At 37.5% G+C, this 21,364-nt stretch overlaps 3 protein-coding genes across 6 annotated transcripts; 2 read left to right on the top strand and 1 right to left on the bottom strand.

Moving 5' to 3' along the window:
- Positions 1-384: 384 nt before the first annotated feature.
- Positions 385-6,471, top strand: LOC103987178 (transcription factor E2FB). 2 transcript variants are annotated; one of them, XM_009405404.3, is made up of 14 exons: positions 385-1,000; positions 3,043-3,235; positions 3,468-3,527; positions 3,642-3,727; positions 3,798-3,886; positions 4,006-4,060; positions 4,205-4,257; positions 4,338-4,388; positions 4,476-4,524; positions 4,627-4,692; positions 4,779-4,855; positions 4,946-5,186; positions 5,759-5,825; positions 5,925-6,471. In XM_009405404.3, exons 1-14 carry the CDS (start codon positions 803-805, stop codon positions 6,056-6,058), a joined length of 1,419 nt encoding a protein of 472 aa, XP_009403679.2. In that variant the 5' UTR covers positions 385-802; the 3' UTR covers positions 6,059-6,471. The 2 variants fall into 2 exon arrangements, with proteins under 2 accessions (XP_009403679.2, XP_018682674.2); XM_018827129.2 differs by having other exon boundaries at positions 4,190-4,257.
- A 323-nt stretch (positions 6,472-6,794) lies between these two features.
- LOC135675924 (putative HVA22-like protein g) lies at positions 6,795-8,931 on the bottom strand. Its single transcript, XM_065186576.1, has 7 exons — positions 8,721-8,931; positions 8,610-8,641; positions 8,418-8,516; positions 7,994-8,050; positions 7,851-7,914; positions 7,572-7,772; positions 6,795-7,130 (listed from the first exon to the last, which is right to left on the bottom strand). The coding sequence occupies exons 2-7, from the start codon at positions 8,639-8,641 to the stop codon at positions 6,975-6,977; spliced, it is 609 nt and encodes a 202-aa protein (XP_065042648.1). The 5' UTR covers positions 8,721-8,931; the 3' UTR covers positions 6,795-6,974.
- A 784-nt stretch (positions 8,932-9,715) lies between these two features.
- Positions 9,716-19,837, top strand: LOC103987175 (uncharacterized). Of its 3 annotated transcripts, none has more exons than XM_018828338.2 (13): positions 9,716-9,938; positions 10,857-10,964; positions 11,109-11,182; positions 11,331-11,402; positions 11,488-11,516; positions 14,121-14,171; positions 14,609-14,659; positions 15,664-15,723; positions 15,822-15,904; positions 16,960-17,107; positions 17,371-17,421; positions 18,789-18,893; positions 19,424-19,837. In XM_018828338.2, the coding sequence occupies exons 1-13, from the start codon at positions 9,751-9,753 to the stop codon at positions 19,559-19,561; spliced, it is 1,158 nt and encodes a 385-aa protein (XP_018683883.2). In that variant the 5' UTR covers positions 9,716-9,750; the 3' UTR covers positions 19,562-19,837. The 3 variants fall into 3 exon arrangements, with proteins under 3 accessions (XP_018683883.2, XP_018683884.2, XP_009403675.2); XM_009405400.3 differs by having other exon boundaries at positions 9,788-9,938; positions 10,849-10,964; XM_018828339.2 differs by lacking the exon at positions 14,609-14,659.
- The last annotated feature ends 1,527 nt before the right edge of the window (positions 19,838-21,364 follow it).

Below are 21,364 nucleotides of genomic sequence, written 5' to 3'. Positions count from 1 at the left end.
TCAGACGGTCGTCGCTCGACGGAGCGGATCTTCTCCTTGGGGTCTTGACCCGTTACGAAACAAAAGAGAAAGAATTCGCGAGGATTTGGCGCGCATCGCAGATTCGAACGGCTGATCTCCACACCGCTTCTGATGTGACACGAGCAACCTGCTCGAGCGGAACATCTCGACCGTTCATCGAGTCCATCTCAAACGCGACGACCGTGAGATGCGATCCGAGGGTCCACCCCACATGATGGAACCTCCAAGGGGGGCATCGTTGCTTACGGCGGCGTACTTACGCAATTAACACATGATTGTTTTATGGCTTTACACGGAGAAATACTAATTAATTAAATAATTAAATTACTTAATTAATAATAGGAGAGACAGAGACAGAGAGAGAGAGAGAGAGGGTTCGCGTCTTCCCTCCATATCCATCCCAACTCCGAACACAACAATTTCCCTCCCTCCCTCTCTCTCTCTCTCCCTCCCTCCGCTTCCTTCGTTTCCTGCTCTCCACCTTTCCCACCTCCACACACGCCTTCCACTGCCTCTCCCTCCTCCTTCTACTCCTCAATCTACAGATCGTAGACAGCCCGATTCGAGACCCTGCCCCAATCGCCCCCACGCAGCCGATCCCCCGCCGCCGCCGCTTCGGCGCCGCCATCGGATCCGCTCCTCCCCGCTGCTGGAAGCGGTCCAGGAAAGAGGGTTTTGTTCTCGGATTCCGTATCGGAGAACGATCTGCTTGTCCCGTCCTGGAGATCGGTGATTTGTGGGGTTTCGTCTTGTGATTTTGTTGGTTTTGGCTTGGGGGTCGATGTCTGGTGGCCGAGCAGCTGGGAGTCGCGCGCCACAGCCGACGGGGCAGATCCGACAGCCGCCGAAGCGGCACCTGCCGTTCCCCTCGACGAGGCCCCCGTTCCTCGCCCCGGACGAGTACCATCGCTTCCCGGGCCCCGACGGGCGGGGAATCGCTGGCGATGAGACGGCCGATGCCCTGGTTATCAAAACGCCTGTAAGTTTTCTCGTCTCGTTTCCTTATTTTGTTTCTCCCTTTTGTGTCTTTTCAGATGGAATTGATTGTTTTCCCCTTTTCTTTGGCTTTTTGATACTTGAGCGAAATAGAGATGACGATTTGTGTTCATATGATGTTTTAGCGCCAAAACATGGTTAAAGATTCTTTGAAATATTAAATCTAGGGACTATTGTTGCTGCTCAGTGAAGCTGAGAAATTGACGCGAATGGTGAAGATATGTGCAGCTTTTGTTGGTCTAATATTTTGTGCATGCTATAGATTGAGCCTCTTTAGGATCTAGGTATACGTAAATTTGGGCCATGTTTCACAGAAGCATCTTATGTAGCAACAATTAATGATTTTTTAAGCTTTTGTGGAAGTAAAATTAGAGACAGGTATAAACTTTAAGGCTTCTGAAGGACACCATTGAGTATAAATGGTACTAATGTTTTTTTCAAGGTACTGGCAAATGATAGTATAATAAATATGATGACTTGATCACATGTTTCAAGGGACCTGGGTAGCTCACTCTGAATGTTTGGAACATTATGGCGTCGGAAATCATTCATTATATGGTTACTTCCTCTTGTCCTACATGGAAGTCAATGGCAGGGAGATCCATGTAACCAGTTCCACATTGTTGTGACATAACAGTTTGTTGTTGTTGTTGGACTACCTAAGGCCTGCTGGTGTACAATCGATTAGAAAGAATAGTGTTCATTCTCTTTCTTCGGAGATTTTCTGCCCGCTCACTATTAGCGCATTTTCCACCCCTTTGTGCATGTGCAAGGATGGTCCTTGCCCCACTTTTAAATCCATAGAAAGTGAATCTCCATTCTATACATCCTCGATTCCTTCTGGAAAACCCCAGCTAACTTCTCTCAAGTGGGCTTCACTTGTATGCTATCCTTCCTGACCTTACCTCGACTCTACTCTCCAAGCTCACCGCTTGATCGGGTCTTTTCGACCATCTTAGCAAGATAAGGTCCCAAAAGGCCAAATCTCGGCTGGTTTCATCTTTACATTTGTATTGTGGAGGATAAGAATATGTGTGATTTTCACACAGGTTTTGGTTTTTTAAGATCTAGCATAAAGGAAAGCAACATATAGGTTAAGCTAACAGCATGGTTACTGTTTTCAGACAACTGTCATTACCATTATACCGTGTCTCTGTGCTTAACATTCCAGTGCCATTGATTTGAAGCAAATACTCTGATATTAGCTTTATACTAGAAAAGAACAGAAAATTAAGGATCTTTGGACTTGATCTTTTGACTCAATCATAGGTGATTCTGAAGGGTCATGTAACTAACTCAAGCAAGTTGTGCTTAAGCATTCGAAGTTTTATTTGAGAATGTTCTCTGTTTAACAAAATTTCAAGGATTGATAGTGGTGTAACAAATGCACACGTTCATTCAGGATTGGTTTTCAAGTTCCTTATGGTTAGATTGGAAGACACTGCTAGTAGGTTTTGGTTTTTCTGTTTTTGCCCGTTGCTAAAAGAAAATGTATGCATTCTAGAAGTAGGTTGAGACTAAAGTACTTGTAGAGCTCCTTCAAATTTGACAGTGTTTATATTTGTTCAACCAAGACATCTTGTCATCAGGAAAGATGACTATGACATTGACCTTCATGCAGCACGGAATATAGTTTATTTAATGAAAAGTATAGGGATCCATCTCAAGTATCTTAGTCTTTGTCCTTATGACAGAATGCAGAAACTCTTGTGTGATAGATATAGTGTCTTGAATACTCATGCTGTTAGGTAATTATCCACATCTATCGACGCTGAGGAATGGAACATCATGCTTGTTGGTCTAGTTTATGTGTGTGCGTGTTTTGCGATTCTTATCAGTATTCTAGATCTTATACTTAATACCCCTTAGATGTATGTGAACTTCCCATCTAGGTGCATCTTAATCACATGATGAGGTACTTTAATATTGTGCCATCAAATTTCCTGAGATGCATCGTCTTTAAATCAATTTGAAAGTTTGAGTTACTGGTTGTAATTCATTGAAAAATGATATTTCACATGTTAGTTGAAGCGGAAGCGTGAACACGAAGATAATGAAGCTGGAGAATCAAGTGAGTGGATGACTAGTCCTGGTTATGCTGAAGGACTTAATAATCTTCTTCTCACACCGGTATCAGGAAAAGGAGGAAAGACATCTGGGAGATCCAAAATTGCAAAGTACAATAAGTCTGGCCCTCATACCCCAATGTCAAATGCTGGTGAGTAAATTCGCCCTTCCATTACCATCAAAAAACGGGTTAATCTCTGCACTAGGAAAACTCACTCGTCAGTTATGGTATACATGCACCTATTGGCAACTGGCTAATGATCTGGTGTTGTTATCTTTATTTAAATTATCAAGCTTAGATAAGATTACTTTCCAATTGAAGGCTCTGGTCTGCATTTGATCTGCATATACAAATTTTATCAGCATCATTTTTGGTGCTGCAGGTTCTCCTTCAGGCAATACTCTCACTCCTGTTGGTACTTGCCGTTATGACAGCTCTCTAGGTGATTAAAGTCATGGCTTGTCTAAATTCTGTCTAGAAAAGTTTGAATCTTAGAATATACTGGGAACTGCCTTTGCTTGTCTCTGACGATTGTGTGATGTAATTTTCTTTTCAGGACTTCTGACCAAAAAGTTCATTAATTTGCTTAAACATGCACACGATGGCATCCTTGATTTGAATAATGCTGCGGAAACACTTGGGGTACTGCAGATGGCTAATATTTTAATTACCTAAAGTTTATTTATACTAAAACAAGGATTATATTGTGTAGGTGCAAAAGAGGCGGATTTATGACATAACTAATGTCCTTGAAGGGATTGGACTTATAGAAAAGAAACTCAAGAACAAAATTCGTTGGAAGTAATTCATCCTTTTGCTGGCAGAGTTTTATTTTGTTCTTCCCATTATACTCAAATTTTCTCCTTGCAAAATGAGGAGCTTTTTGCATGGTACATAATTCTTAGCTCGTTGCATAACAGAGGACAAGATAACACAAGACCAGGAGAAGTTGATGATGATCTTTCAGTACTACAGGTATGATGCACACATGCATGTTCTTTCCAGGACTAAAAAGCACTGTTCTCACTCTAGATTTGTCTAATCTGAGCCCATGTTGTGAAATTTTTTATAGTGAAATGAGTCAACTCATCTAAGTTTTCCTAGTTTCATTTTCTTCAGGCAGAAGTTGAAAAACTTGCTTTGCAAGAGCACAGTTTAGATGATCGTATCAGGTTAATTTTTGTTGTAGCTACTAGGTTATTGCTGTCATACATTCTACCAATTATGCTGAAACTAACAATTCTTTTCACAGTGAAATGCGTGAAAAATTAGGGGTGCTTAGTGAAGATGTAAACAATCAGAAGTAAGTGTTTTTCTTGCATTTGTATTTTAGATTTGTTGGTTTTCCAACCATGTAGTAACCATATGCTGTAAGTTTTTGTACCTTCAGGTGGCTGTATATGACCGAAGATGACATCAAAAGTCTACCATGCTTTCAGGTGTTGGTCTGTTGGCTCGTTTACTCTGAGAATGGCAATAAGATACTGGCTGCTTCTCCATTACAATTATTGCTACCTTATATTCGTGCCTCTTATATGCAGAATGAAACATTAATAGCAATAAAAGCGCCTCATGGTACTACCCTGGAAGTTCCAGATCCTGATGAGGTAAGAAGAGGGAAGGTCTTGGCAAAGATTTTTTTTAGTTTTAGTATGTTTGTGCATCGGGTAGCATCTGTTTCCTCTGCATGCAGGCTGGTGATTATCTACAGAGGAGATACAGGATTGTCCTAAGAAGTACGATGGGTCCGATAGATGTTTACCTTGTTAGGTAATAGTAATTCCCTCTTAATTATCATTTTATAATATTAACTGTCTTTTATGTGCTGCCCCTTGGTGATATTTTACTTTATGTCGTTAGTCAATTTGAAGAGAAGTTTGAGGAGGTGAGTGGTGTTGTGACACCTCCAAAGCTCCATTCTGGTAAATCAATGGCAAACCCAGAAACTCTTGGGAACCCCACGCTGGCTGTTGCCACAGAAGAGAGCAAAGAGAAGGAACTGCAAGTAAATAATCAAGATAGTCAGAGGGGGTTCCCTGACGTAAACTCCTCACAGGATTTTGGCAGCGGCATGATGAAGATCGTTCCTTCAGATGTTGATGTAAGCTCAATTTTCGAATATGCAGATACTGACATTATTAATAATTTATGCCTATTAGTGACAACTTCTAAGGACCACCTAAGTCAATTTCCACTTAAGTCATTGTCCACATATGCAACTCACTTGTGTGGTTTGAATCATAGAAATTGTATTGTACCATTCATTAAGGATCCCCTCTATGTAACAGGAACAAACAATCTCAATAGACAGAGATTGCTTTTTCTAATTTGTTTATTTTTGGGCTTTCAATTATTTGAACATTTGATCTGTCATTAACTAATTTTGCTGGCTATAACTTCTTTGCATATGCTTGGCTTTCAATTATTTGAACATTTGATCTGTCATTAATTATTAGGACATTTTCACTCTATTCCTTGCTGCTTTAATTTAACATCTCAAAGGTGTGAAATCAGAGAAGCTCATCTGAGGTTTTTTGATGATCTTCATTTCTTTTATATTTTGATGGTCATCTGCAATTTATTGCTCCTACCTGTTGAAAAGGATAAGATACAGCATCACCTGTTTAACGTTCCTTTTCCATTTAAAGTGATTTTTTTTTTCTTTTTTTGCAGACTGATGCTGATTACTGGCTTCTATCAGATTCTGGATTTAGCATTACAGATATGTGGAAGACTGCACGTATCCTTCTTCTTAAGATATCACTTGTTTCATTCTTATTTCTGTACTTGTTTAAAATATGTTTTAAATGTCGCTTGAAATCCTTAGCTCAGTCTTTAGCTGAGGTACAATGGGATGGAATTGATGTATTCAACACAGATGACTTTGTTATGGGTAGTGCTAGCACATATCAGCCGCAAACTCCATCCAGTGTTACTGATGTCCCCTCTAATGCAAATTCGACTCCTAGATAAATACAGGACAGGTTAAATGTAGAAATGGAAGATCTGTCTTCTGGTGGGGACAATCAGATCCACCGAGATGCACAATGTCATTGCCGTTAGGTCAAGCTGCGAAAGTCTGACGATCAAGCGATCAAGCGGTGAGGCTATTTGCAAGAATACTGTTCCATTACCTGATGGAACGGCTGCAGTTGTTGTGTATGGTTGAGTAATCCATCAGTGTATTGTTCATGCATGAAATTAGATCCCCATCTTTACTTCACTTGAGATCTCTCTGTGCTCAACTTGAGCAGTCCGTATTAAAACATGTTGGAAATATGTAATCTTCCTTGGCTCTACTGTTTATCATATAGACTTTAGATCGAGCAAGATGATGTGTAGCTCTCATGAAATCTAAGCTATCACTCAAAATGTGCTTTGGCCTCTTGAAAGCTTTCTTATTATTTCAATATGTAATCTTTCTTATTCTTCCTTTCAAAACCTGCATGATGATCAATAGTTGTGACTATCTGGGTGCATTTTGATGATTGAGATGAGTGATGCATGCGCAATTAAGTAGTGAGTGTTCTCTATGAGCAACTTTCCAGGGTTAAAATCTATGAGCACTTCATGCAACCAAAACTATAGATCTGCCACCTTTATAGACAGATCGATTGTTCTAGCATGGATCTCAAATTCCATAGTCATGTACTCTGCATGTATCACACGGCTTGATCGACACATATAATGCGAGCATTGGCATACGGTCTCAAGTCGGAATTATAAGTTTAATATTCCTCTGAAACTATTGTTTTTTTAACTGACTCAAATTGTTTGCAAGAAATCAAGTTGGCTGCAACACAAGAAAAGTGAAATTACAACTATTTTTGTACATTATGTTTCTTTTCTTTTCCATATATATCGCTAAATTTATCATTATTCTCCTCTCTTATTTGTGTGGACGCGATCGCCGTTGCTTTGGGTTGGCGCCAAGGAGAGCATCCGCAATCTCTTCCAATTTCTCTACTCCTGGTTTCTCTTTTTCTTCTTTCTCTTGTTTCTTGTTGGCGACTAACCGGCTCATCCATGATGATCGTTTTGTTTTCTGAAGAAAGAAAATTCAGCAAAAGAGAAAAAAAAATCCTTAGCGATGTAAAAGGCAAAAAAAAGAAAAAAGTAAGAAATTATGTTGTGATAGCAGTGGAGTGGTTGCTGTAAGAATCATTGCAAGACTCCATCACTGATTCATTTATGATTCTTTCAGTGAAGTTGTTGGATGTATAATGGGTTTGGTCTGATAACTGTGCAAGTAGGTCTCTTTTCTTGTGCATTCTAATTGTCTGATAAATGTGCCAGTAGTGACAACCAATCTAAAGCCAACTACTCAATTCTTAAAATGATGAGAGATGCCATCTACATTTCAGAAAGATGTTTATACTATCTATCAATGTTTGATTTCTGATTCCTATCAAATTTCCAGTGTTGAACTTGTGATTCTATCATGCAGATCTTTATCACTAGCTATGTAGTGGCAATCAGAAGCTACCTCAGTACTGCCTGATGACTTAGAAACCACATAGTGGAGGGCTTCCAAGAACAAAATCTGCCCTTTCTCTGTGAAGTTCTTGAGATAGAACACAAGCAGTTGCCCAGATTTAGCCCTCAGGTTCCTAAACCTCTCTTCGATGTCAGGCTCATACTGCATCACCAGCGGCCGGAGGAAGGTCTCATAAACAACATCAGTTCCCTGCACACATCACGCATGAGAGGAAGAAACATCCAATGCTGATCTCTTCACTTCATCTGGTTGTGCAGGTTAAATTACCTTCGTCTTTGGGTACCACAGGTAGACCAAGAAGGCCAGCTTCGCTTCTCCATACATTGGCAACCTTCATCGAATTCGAAAACGAGTCATAAACATAGCAAAAAAATATGAAGAACAGTAAAAGCTGAGTGAATCATCCTTACAATGAAACAAGGAAATTGCCTGGCATCTCGATGACTGTTAGTATTGCCACAATGATCCTGCAAAGTTTTACGTTTCATGCCATCAGAACTCTTCCGAATCGAACAAACATGACGATTAAAGAACGTTAAACATTTGCCCGCCAAGACTTTGTGGATGTGATTGAAGGTAGCAGACCTAATCAGAGGTAGATAAACTACACGACACACTATCACTATACGACAGAGGATGGCCAACTTCCCTTCACCAAAACCAACCCCCTTTAGGAGCTTTTGCCTGACTTTATTCCTTGTATAAGATAAAGGAAGGATCCAAAAGTATTGCATTATCTTCAATCATGATCTGCTTGATGAACCATATGAACAGGACAGACAAAAAAAATGATAGTTTTATGTTCCTCTGTCATCAGAGAGATGTAGTAATTACCAGTACTGGCACCAGAATCGAAGCTGCTGTGCGTTGCCTTGACCCTGCTCTAATGTCTTGAAGCACTCGAAAGCTGGATAAGCATATCCAAACACCACCCTGCCATGGTTGTGCTTGCAATCCTCAGCTCAAGCTTTCATATATTGAGATTGAAGATGAAAAAAATGAATGAAGGAAACATTGATTACTCACACGAGAAGTCTGGTTATGTACTCTGCCAACATCTTCAATGAACCATGAAAACCCAAATTTGTAAGAAGAAGAAAAAGAAGAATAGAATTAAGCCAAGCTCTTCGTGTGCACCTTAAAGCAGAGGAATTGTCTTCTGGTTGGTTGGCGTTGACTTCTGAGACGACGTGAGTCTTTGGCTCTGAGCTCGAGGAGATCAGGAGAAGAGGAAGAGGAAGAGGAAGAGGGAGAGAGAGAGAGAGAGAGAGAGGGAATGGTGGGTCGAGAATTCGAAGCCGGAAGCCAAACAATTGCTATATTTATCTGTTTTCCTTCTCCTCTTCTCGACTCTGACTCTGTTTTGGGTTGACTTAGCGGAGAAGGGAAGAAAGAAGCGGTGGTTGCTTTCGCGGGACGGCTTCCCGCGAAAAATCCACACGCAAGGATGAATAGATCGCGTCAGATCTACCACCTTTGAGACTAAAATACCCACATTACCCCCAACACTTAACTCAAATACCATCTACTAGGGTAAATTTGTAATTTTCTGCATTACGGTTCGACTCTTCCTCTCCCGGTTCGTAGCCCAATTGGGTTCGGCCTATCTTGATTTCAGATTGATATGGTCCGGTTCGATCAAATTGGGTGTGCTTGACCTGGTCCGGGTCAACTTGCCACCCAAGGAATCTACAATTGAATCGTTCAAATTAGATTATGCCATTGGACTTTCAGTCAAAATCAATGCCTTGGCATTTAGGAATCTCGGAATTAATTTTTGGGATTATTTGCTCTGTGTATTTTCTCCTTTTATGATTTAAAAATGGAAATTGTGGTCCTTGAATTCTTCTACCAAAGATTTTTCTAGAAGTGTTGTAAGCTTGATCTAGATGAAGGTGGAAGACATCAACGTTGACTAAGGTTGTGATCTCAGTCTATGAATCTTGATGGTTGACTGACCTCTGTTTTTTCTCCTCCATTGTTCATCTTGTCTTTCATTCCTTCATATATATATATATATATATATATAATATGGAGATAGTTTCGTAATTCTAAAACTTTTCAAGGACAGAGATGGAAAAACATCTTCAATAATACGGAGGCCCGATGGTCGTTTGATTGGGTTCGGCCCAGTGATTGAAGGGAAGAAAGGATTCTTAGTGAAGCGATGTGGCGCGTGAGCTCTCCCGACGTCGCCGTCCGCCACGCTTCTCGCCTTCTCCGCACAACCTTCTTTCCAAGATCGCCGCGGTATATGCGTCCAGCTTTCTCCTCTTCTTCTTGCGCTTCCTCCCCTTTTATAAACAAGAATTTGGTTGGCACCAAGAAACCATCTCTCGGCACCGATCGATTTAGGTAGCGCTAATTCTACTGTGAATTCTCTAGTGCTTCTCGTATTCTTGTTATTTAGGGTAGCATCGTCGTTTCCATTGTGACTTTTCCTTAGTGTTTTGGTCTCTTGATTTTGGGGTTTTAAATTTACGGTCAATTTAATTTGGTGTTTGGATCGTCATGAATCGGCGCTTGTTTCCACTGAAGCGAGGTTCCGGGGTTAATGTGATTGTTGGATGAGAAGATTGGATCCTTTGCTAACAGTTAAAGCTTTTGGGATTTTCGAAACCCAATCAAGATTTTGTCCGGAAGGAAGGAGATCCCTCTTTGACTAGTGGTGCCCAATCAAGATTTTGTTAACCCTAATAGAAAAGAAAGGGAAGTATTGGAGTTCGATCGGTTGTAGTCGAAGGAATAATGAACGCCTTCAATCATTAAAGCATTTTTGTCGTGTCAATATGAGGATCTGCTGACGAGCACAACAAAGTTCTTTGTTATGTTGTGAGAACTGATATTCACCTTTTATTTTTATTTCTTTGTTAAGTGGCAAAGTTTCTACTTTGTTTCGTATAAATAACCCCCCTCAGACCGTGCATTGCTGAGGGTCTTGTGCACCAGGCTTCCCTTTTTGTTATTCGGAAATCAAAATTGTGTCAAGTGTGGTCTTTTAAAGTTTTTTTGACTATATGCTTCTTTTAAAAATTTTTTCCTTGTATTCTCAATCATACACTTGAAGCTCTAGTGTCAATATCAATTTTGACCAACTGTGCGCAACCAGGAAAAAACAATCATCAACGAGATGAGATGCGATTGTTAACTATTTTTTTCCAGTCTCGACAGTTCTTGTCTTCTTCTTCAACATGAGCTACTTATGTGTGATATGTAATTATACGTTCTAATTAATGCTAATGTTTCTTCCTTAAACACTTTAAAGCACTATAGGTCCATCAGAAAGGATATCTCTCCAAGGTGTTCAGGGTCAATGGATAGATTAACATTGTCACATTGTGGGAGAAAGCAAGCAACAGTGCGAACGTGCACCGTCTCTGGGTATGGTTCTAACTAATCCTGCTATATCTGTTGAATTCTAAAGAAATGCTTGCTTTCTTACTCTTAAATTGTTTGTAACCGCTTGGAATAAAAAAGTAACAAGTCACTATGACAGTTTTAGGAATAATCACTCTTGTTTTGCAGCTTTCCCATTGAGTTGCTTGAGATGCGCTCTGAAGAATCCTCATTGCATATTCTTTTAATCCCCGGAAACCCAGGTGTTGTAGATATAGACACTTAAATTCCAAAATGTTAATGAGCTACTTACTGATATTTTTTGTTGTTGTTATCATTCTAAATATTAATTTGCTTATTATGGTCGTGAATTCTCTCGAATGAAAATAGTTGTATATGGGTGCATAACAGGTATTGTATTGTACTATAAGGACTTTGTCGAAGCAATCTATCAACTACTGGAAGGGCAGGCATCTATAACAGGCAAGGACTACCAACTTGGGCATTTCAAAGTTTTCTGAACCCAGAAATTTGCTGATGAGATTTCTAATATCAATATTTTTTTCAGCAATTGGGCATATTTGTCATGCAGCAAAGGTATCTTGAGCACAATCTAAACTTATTTTCTAATCAGTATTCTGGCATATCTCTCATGCAGCAAAGGTTTTATGAGTGAAATTTAAGCTTAACTGCAATAGTGTCAACTTTCCATGTATCAAGGGCCTTTGTGTAGAAGAAATTGTTATTTGTTAAAGTCCTCTCTCTAACTTAAGCGGCTTTTACAATAACTGATTGCTACTTCAACTCACAAACTAGAAAACTATGTAAAAACAAAGATCTTGTACATGACCTAGTTCTAAGGCAAATTAGGCTGTGTGCTTTTAATGCTTCATGATTGCATCTGTGGAACCTCTGACTTGCTTTCTTATATCACTTGCAGCAATCTAACATCACAAGTGATATGTTTCTGCTAGCTCACATTACTGTATGCAGATTTGTTTCTGTACCATGCTATCCAGAATAAACATGCTACAACGTATTATGGGTCACTTAGCATGCTGTTTGTATGTATATTAATGAATTGTCTTCACGTTTGATATCTTTTGAACATCTAGAGATGTGTGACTCAGTAAAATAGTTAAAATGTTATCTAGAACTGGTAATTATCAGAATAAAGTTGATATTATTTTATCTATTTTGAATTACATTATTTCATTATTTGATTGTGCATACTATTCTTCTTTATTAGTTATGATGATTGTTATAAATATGGATTAGGCTTCTTCATGGAAGATATAGTCCTTTCTCATTTAGATCCTTTCTTATCTAGAAGGCAGTGTTTTGAAAAGTTCTAGGCACCAAGGTCTTAAAATGCCCGTGGCGCTAAGTGCTCGCCTAGGTGCTTGCCCGAGCAAAACGAGACGCTTCAAAATATTAAAATATAAAAAATATATTATAATTAATAAATATGATCATAAAAATAAAAAAGTATCACATCAAATTGAAATCACATAGCCAACTTGAAATATATATTATGGGATGCAATTCTTTGACTGCTATGCCTGAGTTTACTCATAATTTGAGCTCACATCTTGACGCAACAGAATGAAAATAAGAGTGCTATTTATTGCGATTTGATAGTTAATGCGCTACTTATTGCTACTTAGTGCACTACTTATTGATTTTTATAGTGCACTAATTACCACTTTTGGCTAATAGGCGCTTGGGTGAGAGGCCCAAGTGCCACGCATGACCTCTAAGCGAAGTGATTTACTAAAGTGTTGCTTGGGCACTCGCCTAAGCCCAGGCGTTGTGTGCCTTGGGCGAGTGCCCGAGTGAAAGTGGCGTAGCATAAGAAATTGGAAGAAAAAGGATGAGATTAGAAAAGAAAAGGGTCTAGGCTAAAAGAAGGGCACTGATCTGAAGGCGAATACAACAAAATCGATTAGTGCTTGAAGGTGGAGAATCGAACTATGCTCGGAGACAGATGGGAGGGCAGAAGATGTGATCTCATTAGAAGGCAAAAAGCTAGGGTTTTGAAGGCAGGATGGGAGGTCAAAATACACAACAGATGGGAGGGCAAAAGTGATCTTGTTGGAAGACGAAAAGATAAGGTTTTGAAGGGGCGGATGGGAGGGCAGAAGGCTGATGTGATCTCTCTCTTCTCACTTTCCTTTCATGGTTACCTTTTCTCACACCCAAGACCCGACACATGATTGACGTGAGAAGCAATTAGTGTGCTGTGAGCAGCAATAAATAGTGCACTAAGTAGCAATAAGTGGTACTTAGTGCGCTGTAAAAAGCAATAAGTAGTGCACTAAGTAGCAATAAGTAGTGCATTAAGTATTAAATCGCAATAAATAGCACTCTTGTTCTAATTTCATTGCGTCAAGATGCGAATTGACTAATCCATTTCTAGATTTGGGTTAGAAATCATCCTACCGAATGGGATTGAGCTCAAATTATGAGTCAACTTAGGCATAGTAGTCAAAAATTATATCCTGTAATATATATTTCATGTCGGCTATTTGATTTCAATTTAATATGGCATTTTTTATTTTTATGATCATATTTATTAATTATAATATATATTTTAATATTTTAATATTTTAGTACGACTCGCTTCACTTGGGTGAGTGCTTAGCACCTCGAATATTTTGAGACCTTAGCACCTAGCGCCTTTCAAAACATCGTATTAGACTCTCAAATATGTGGGGGAGGAGTTTACAAGAGATGTAGAGTAACCTGAATGAAGGTTGGTAGATGGGAAAGTCTAAAACTCATTATGGATTGAGGATCTATGATTCTTAGGAACCAGATGAATATACAATTTGCTAAGATGCCAACTTCATCACCATGATAGAACTTGTAGGTTATGGAGTCACTATTACTATTGAAATGTGCTTCTTTTGTGTGTTGTTTTTTCTTCATGAATCTATGTGCTTTGCATTTTATATTTCTCTCTGTTAAGACAGATAAAAGACACATGATAAATGTTTTAGTTTTTATAAAAGGATTTCTATTAATTGTCTTCTTAAAGCATCGATGCGCTTTACATGTCATTTTCTCTTTGTTAAGATAGATAAAAGCCACACAATAAATGTTTTGATTTTTATGAGATGATTGCTATTAATTGTTATTCTATTTGCATTTGATGCTTGGTTATCACACATTAGTTGATGAGTATGATTTTTTCACCAGGATCGGGAGCATGGAAGGATGTTTTCATTGGAAGAACAAATTAATCATAAGGTTTTTTCAATATCCCTTATAGCTACGGTTAGCAAAAAGTTTTTTGTTACTTGATGACCACTTGCATAAATCTAAAGGACAGGCATATTATTGTGTTTGATCAAATATTTGTTTCTCTTCTATCTGAAGCTGTAATATTGTGTAATACTGTAATATGCCTTATATTTGATGGAGGAATTCCGAATGCCATCATGTTTCATCCAAAAGAATCTGAAAATAGTGATTTTGATTTATTATTTTATTTACTTATAGGAAAATTAGTTTTTTGCTTCCTGTATGTAAGCTATAATTTCATGCCTTCTTCCTGCACTGGGAGTTACATGAAGCTTGTGTATATTTCCTTTCTTGATTTTCATAACTAGCAGAACCTACTGTTTTTCTCTTTTCATTAGTAGTTTTTTTTCCCTGATCCAGTACATGTGTATTCAACATTTCAGGTGGACTTTATTGAACAAGAGTACCAGAATAGTGAACATCCACTTATATTGGTAGTATATTACTGATCAACCGTCTTCAGTTACAAGAAGATTTTCTGCTTTTGCTAACTAATATATTGTTGTAACTTGGAACTGTCATGTAATTTGTTTTAACCACGGAAGTTGCATCCATTGTGGTTCAACAAGGAATTAGACTTGCACACAGCATCCGATTCAACCTGTTACAATGAATATCTTGAATGGATACTGATGCTTAATGATGCTTAGTTTGATTGTTGTTGAGGTTTATTATGAATGTTTGTTAGGATAACGTTAATCCTGAATTAAATGTTGCTTTTTAGTATGGAACTTAGTTTCAATTTACCTCGTTCCAAGGCATATTGAATATGAATAGCCTTAGTAATATGATAAATTGAATTAATTCAGTCTTTAATATCTTATTTTACCATTCTTGTGCTATGTGCTTCTCCTGGAAGAGGAACATATGTTGAATTTGTTGACCTAATTTTAACAGATAACACCAATGAATAGGATTTTTTTTTTAATGTATCAAATTGTGGTTCAAAATCATCAGAGGATACTTTAGAGCCACCATAATGGTATAGTCACTTTTAGATGCTCATGGATTAAAGTTAATTACACAAGTTTTTAAAAATTTAGATGTTAATTTAGAACTCTGAGTTCTTTAGATGTTAATTTAGAACTCAGTTTTTTTTAAAACATTTATTAATACAGCTACTTAACAGGAACCTCCTGTTGAAGTTTTTTAGATGTTAATTAGTCACTCTTAGATGTCAATTTATAACTCTGAATTTCTTTTTAATTTATTACTACAGCTACTTAACAGGAACCTGCTGTTGAAGTTTTAAGGACTCTTTCTTATGGAGTTCTCTGAATATGTCATCTTTTGTCATAGGGCTGGAACCATCTGTTGCATATTACATATTGAGCATATACCTGCAACAAATAATTTTTATGCTATGTACTGAAAATAGTTGTGCTATTTTCTTGTCCGAAGTTTATTCTATATGCCTTATTTTCTCCTTTTTGCAAAGGTTGGACATTCTATTGGATCATATATATGTTTGGAAATCTTTAAGAGGCTTCAACAACAGGTGAAAGATGTTTCTTTACATACGCTCAATTTCTTATACCTATACTTTTTGCTAAAACATTTAAATGACCAGTGAAGATATTTCAATGGATTTTGAAGGTGAAATATGTTATAGGTCTTTATCCATTTTTGTCACTGAACAAGAGTTCTTTGAAGCAATCAATGATTGGCTTAATTTCAAGGTATTTTCTTTTGTTGGTTTCTATTGCTTTAACTTTTGTAGTTAAATTTTTTTTTTTCCTACTCTAACTATAGATTTTTCCTTCAATTGACTTTTGTTCTGTTATCATTGAATCTCAAACAAAGACTTATGAAGTTTTCTGTAGTCATCGGATAATAAAATTTGTGCTTATTTTTTAATGCATTTATTAGTCTACTCTATCTTTCTACACTGAGTTAACTCTATCTCAAGCATGGTTTCATGTTTCTCAAATTAGCTTAAGGCTAATTATATTAGGTTTTCTAAAGCAGACATTACTAAATTAAGAAAACAAAATCCTTGTCATTCTAATTCTCTACACTTGCCATTGTACACTGGCTTTCATGGGTGTGCCTTGACATCTAGACTAACACATCTTTATTAATATTTTCTGAGAACACAAATAAGAAATGCATGTGTACATACACAAAATGTATATATATCCCATTCTATGTGCAGCTTATGGAACTTCAGAGCAGTGTTGCAGTTGTTGAAAGCAAATGAAATTAAAGTCATCATGACATAGATGCTAGATATGTCTTGCTATGCAGATTAATTAATTGCTTGCTTGTTTCTTCAACCAACATACAGCCAAAAGAGAAAAAGACCTGTGGTAGTTATCTAAATGAACTGATGATGCTTTACTTTGCTTCTTTATGTGTTAGTCATATGACATTTTTTTCGTTGAAAAAGTCGTATCACACTTGTCAAGCTTCTTCTTTAGCATTGTTTCTTCAGCATTATGATTGGTCCACATGTCAAGCTTTTAAATATTGGTGGAGCTTTTGAGATGTTGTCAGCATGATATGGATCCTTAGATGTTATCTATATAGGCCACTGCATTCCTAGTCTACTAAACAAATCTAAGAGGTGACCTACCTGAATCCCATATCTTCATCTATGCATTCTATATATTCATGACAATTTTTTTTAATGTTGGATGATGGTTAAACTTGATTGCAATTTTTGTTGCTCCAGTGGTTTTTTATATATTTTAATATTACATTAATTGCATTGTAAATGTTTTGCAAATTCCAGATCCTCCATTGTAAGTACAACCATTAGTTATTTTGTATCATTTTTGGGGTCATTACCAACCCGGGTTCAAGTTGCTATGGTGAGAAAGTGCCTTGGGCAGTCATGGTCTTCTACAGCTGTTGATGCTACTTGCAGTCATGTTTTGCAGGTTGGTTTTTCTTCCTGTATTTAGATGTGAGATTTCACTCGTAAGACAAAAAGTTTGTTAATGTCTGAGAGAGGACACTCTGCACTTGTCTTTTGTTGTTGTTCTTTTTTTAATTGTTTACTGTACCTTGAATGAGGAGCATCTTTATTAGTGCTGTCATAATGTGTTGAAGAAAGAAATATTGGATTATAATCTTTGAACCTAGACACCATTAAGTTGTCACTTAAACCATAGCATTACTAATTTTGCTTTAAAATTTGCAGTATCATACGATGCGAAATATGCTTTTCATGGCAATGACAGAGTTTGAGAAGGTACTGTTAAACTGATTTTTTTACTGGATCATTTATCCTGAAAAAGATTGTCGTTGCTTCTTTGCAGGTCTTTGTTGTATATTTGATTTAACAATTTGATTGGTATATGCTTAGTTCTTTTGGCAAATATTTCTTTCTTCAATTATTTTTACCATTTATTTGATACAATTTTCTTGAAGATTATCTGCAACAACTATGAAAGAATTAGATAATCAACTGATTTTTTCTTCTTCAAATAATATAGAAAAAGATTTTAGTAGAATCTATAAATGATTTAAATACTTTAAATTTAACTAAACATATGATTTTTTACGGATCTTAATGGTGGTAAAAGATTCATGTAGAGGATCCCAAATGATTGGGATTTACAACTTTGTTGTTATTGCTATGATGGTGGTTCGATTATGTTGCTAAAAAAAAAATGTATGCCTATGTGCTTTTTTATATTGATAGGATTAAGTCCAAGGTTCGCAATACCGTACCGTACCGGAGTTTCGACCTGGGCTCGGTACCGGTACGGTACGGTATACCGCTCGGTACACCCAGGTGTACCGAGCGGTATATTTAGGCGTGTCGAGCACTGTAGCAGTGCTACAGTGCTACAGTACCGGACCGGTAACAGGCGGTCCGCGTACCGAAAGCCTGTCGGACCGATATGTACCGCCCGTACCGGGCGGTACACCGGTACGGTAAACCATGGGATTAACCATTGTTGGTTGTATTGTATTATATTCTTTTGTTATGTATATCGTTGTCATATCTGTGCCCAATATTTTTTAAAAAAATATGTACTTTTAAAATGAGATAATAAAATAGCTAATTTTATTTAATTTAAATTTCGAATGTATCTTAAATAATAAAGTTTGACAATAGAGAAACCAATACTCAATGGCTAATACTAAACCATAAAGAGCTAAAGTCTCCCACCCAGCGCTATCTAGTAGTTAGACGTTGGCTCTCTTTATGCTGGAATTAGTACTAGAAACTAAAGATTATTCTGGAAAACGAAAATAATTGAAATCATCAATGCTAAGTAGAAACCTCCAAAACACACTCTCGAAACAAAAGTAGGAACCAACAAAACATACTATCAAAACATATAACAAAACAAATAACATATCATGAATAAATATTAGTAAATAATAAAATATGTAACATAATAAAACAATATTAAGACATCCAATCATAAGTCTCAATAATGTCTTAGTAACAGGTTTCTTTTTCAGTCTCAGTCTCATGACTCATAAACATGTGACTGGTCAGACTCCGATCATGTACTCTCCCAGTTGATGTAGAGTATTTTCTGTTGTAGGTACATAACATAGGATGTTAAAGTTCTCTTCTCATTACTTATTTTATTATTTCAGTTGTCAGAAGAGCCAGACTGGATGTTTGTGAAAAAGAAACATAACCAAATCTCTCTTCTTTTTGGCATTGATGACCACTGGGGCCCACTTTCACTTTTTGAAGAGGTGAATATATACTTCACTTTTCAGTTTATTAGATAGACTTATCAAATTGGGTACCTGAATTTCTTTATACTGTTTTTGGAATTGGCAATAGAAACTATTGTCGGATATATTTATGCTTTATCGAGGTTACATTGTATTCAATGTCTGCTGACAAATCAAGGTTGCTTTGTATTCAATATTTTGCTGGCAAAATTAGACAAACAGAGGATGCTTGAAGTTCAATTGTATTTATGTGAAAAGGAATTCGGCACAGTGGATACGTGCACTGACTTGTATCATAATTGATATCTATTTTATTTGATACTAAATTTTCTATATAATTTAAAAAAATAATTAGAAATTTTCATCACATTAAACATTGTACAAAATATTCAATTATGGACTCGAACCAGAAACCCGTCACTTATGCAAAAGTGCACTAACCACAAGGATGTTATTGTATTTGCTATTTGCTATTTATTTGCTATCTGCATACATTCTATTTGCTATTTATTTGAATAGAATTGAAGTTATTGTCTGGATGATTGCAGGTTTCCCGGATGGTGCCAGGTCTTGCTTTATCAATCGAAAGAGAGGGCCACATGCATGCTTTCTGCTGCACTGAAGCTGGCTCCTCGTGGGCCGGCCACCATGTAGCAACCTTAATCAAGAATCAAATTGCAAAGTGAAACGAGACAATGAAAGGTAATTTCATTGTTCTTTGTGCAAGATTTATCACTAATGGTGCTGAAGAAATGCCAGCAAATTGATGCTCTATCAAGCTGTGGGCTGCGTTTCTTCCCCTTCCACCAGGGCAAGCCCGCCTATGCCTTGATTCTAGCATCATTCATTCCAGCAAATTGCTGTAGAGTGAACTCTTTATGTATGCCTATCTAAATATTTATTCAGAAAAAAATTATTGCTGGAATATAGACAAATTTGGGTCAATGGAAACTGAAGATACAGATCTTTTGTTAAATGGAGTTGTTGAAGTCTGTGACATGTTCAGGCTGGTATCTGCATGCAATGGGCCAATTTATTTGACTGGTCATGGTCAATGGTCCTCTCTTACCTGCAATAAATGTAACATTGCACCTCTGGGCATACTTACCTAGGGGAACCCTACCACCCATGTTATGATTCCTAAACCTCTGGTCCTGCAGTGGTTTCAAGTGCTGGCTTTTGACTGTTTCAGTATTTGCAGGTTGGCTATGGCATTTATTTTCTATTTAATGTTCCTGTATGAATTATTATTTCCTGTTTGGCATTTTGAGCCACTGTGATTACTTGTTGAATAAAGACTTCAAATTTGAACACTGGCCTGCTGAATCAAGATTTCAAAGCCACAGTGCTATTTATCTCCTCGCGATCAGATTCATCGAAGCTGTTCTCTATCCTGCAAGGGGTGGTGAAGGAGAAGACATGCTCTTTCATGTTTCTTCAGGTAAACTCGATCTCAAACTATCCACACTGCAACCTAAAATATCAAGAACTGGCCCTGATATTACTGCATTGTGCAGCCCAACACTTGTTGGATTCTCTGCTGTCGAGCATGGATATCTCTTGTGACAAGGTGGGGGTAGGAAGCTGCTTTCAGTCACAGTGATTTCCCATAATTCCAGTCTTCATCAAAAGCCATTCCCTTCAATGTCTTTTGCAGGGACAGTTCTCGTGATCAACATTCACATCAATTTTTTTGGCTCTCACAACACACATCTGCAGTTCCAACCTGTTGCAAAATACGGAAGGAGATCAACATACTTTTTGGGTCTAGAGCAGTCATAATGGGCACCTTACTTTAATCAAGATGCAATGCCCATGTCTATCAAGAACCCACAGGAGGCATCCACCGCCATGTGAACAATGCAACAAGTGGTACATCATCAGATGGTTGTGTGATCTCCAAGGTGATCAAAACAATGTTGCAACTTGTCGAGCTGAGATGTGGAATATAGTAAGGTTTCTTGAGCAGTGTTGTCATATGTTGAAAAGGTAGTCAGACCAAGAAGCATTAATTGCACAGGAAACAACGGCTTGTTTTGCATGGGTTTAGAAGCTTCGCAGTTGAAACCACAGACAAGAATGCAATTTATATTGGCCTACTCGTCCTTCTCTCCGAGTTAAAGTAGTCATGGAGATTCATGCACTCAAAAGTTTAACAGAGGCTCCATGTGCAAAGCTTTGTCAAGTCGCTGGCACCAGGCAAAAGTTTTGAGGCAGCTTCAATAATGCAAGAGCAACTGTCACCTTAGTTTGTCCTGCTTTCTGAACTCAGATAATTCTCCTTTTTTTAGTCATAAAAACAAGATTTTTTTTTTTGACTATTTAAGAAAAGGTTTTTTTTCTGGACATTCACATGCTATTTAAATGCAATTATTCCTCCTCTTTTTATTTTTAGATATTTGTAGAACTCTTGGTATAGTTGACTTGTGATAACTTGTTCTGACAGAATTGGATAGTTCATCTTAATTAATCTTTTTGTGGCATATATT

Source organism: Musa acuminata, chromosome BXJ1-6 (assembly GCF_036884655.1).
Source record: "Musa acuminata AAA Group cultivar baxijiao chromosome BXJ1-6, Cavendish_Baxijiao_AAA, whole genome shotgun sequence".
Classification (NCBI taxonomy): domain Eukaryota; kingdom Viridiplantae; phylum Streptophyta; class Magnoliopsida; order Zingiberales; family Musaceae; genus Musa; species Musa acuminata.
This window is presented reverse-complemented; position numbering and strand designations above follow the sequence as displayed.

Coding starts and splice junctions, on each gene's coding strand:
- LOC103987175 (XM_018828338.2), top strand. CDS start 9,751: ATGTGGCGCGTGAGCTCTCCCGACGTCGCCGTCCGCCACGCTTCTCGC. Junction 17,108..17,370: donor CTTGCAGTCATGTTTTGCAG/GTTGGTTTTTCT, acceptor TAAAATTTGCAG/TATCATACGATGCGAAATAT. Junction 18,894..19,423: donor CACTTTCACTTTTTGAAGAG/GTGAATATATAC, acceptor GGATGATTGCAG/GTTTCCCGGATGGTGCCAGG.
- LOC103987178 (XM_018827129.2), top strand. CDS start 803: ATGTCTGGTGGCCGAGCAGCTGGGAGTCGCGCGCCACAGCCGACGGGG. Junction 3,728..3,797: donor ATGCTGCGGAAACACTTGGG/GTACTGCAGATG, acceptor TATATTGTGTAG/GTGCAAAAGAGGCGGATTTA. Junction 4,525..4,626: donor AAAGTCTACCATGCTTTCAG/GTGTTGGTCTGT, acceptor TCTTATATGCAG/AATGAAACATTAATAGCAAT.
- LOC135675924 (XM_065186576.1), bottom strand. CDS start 8,641: ATGTTGGCAGAGTACATAACCAGACTTCTCGT. Junction 8,051..8,417: donor CGATTCTGGTGCCAGTACTG/GTAATTACTACA, acceptor AAAACTTTGCAG/GATCATTGTGGCAATACTAA. Junction 7,915..7,993: donor GGCAATTTCCTTGTTTCATT/GTAAGGATGATT, acceptor AATTCGATGAAG/GTTGCCAATGTATGGAGAAG.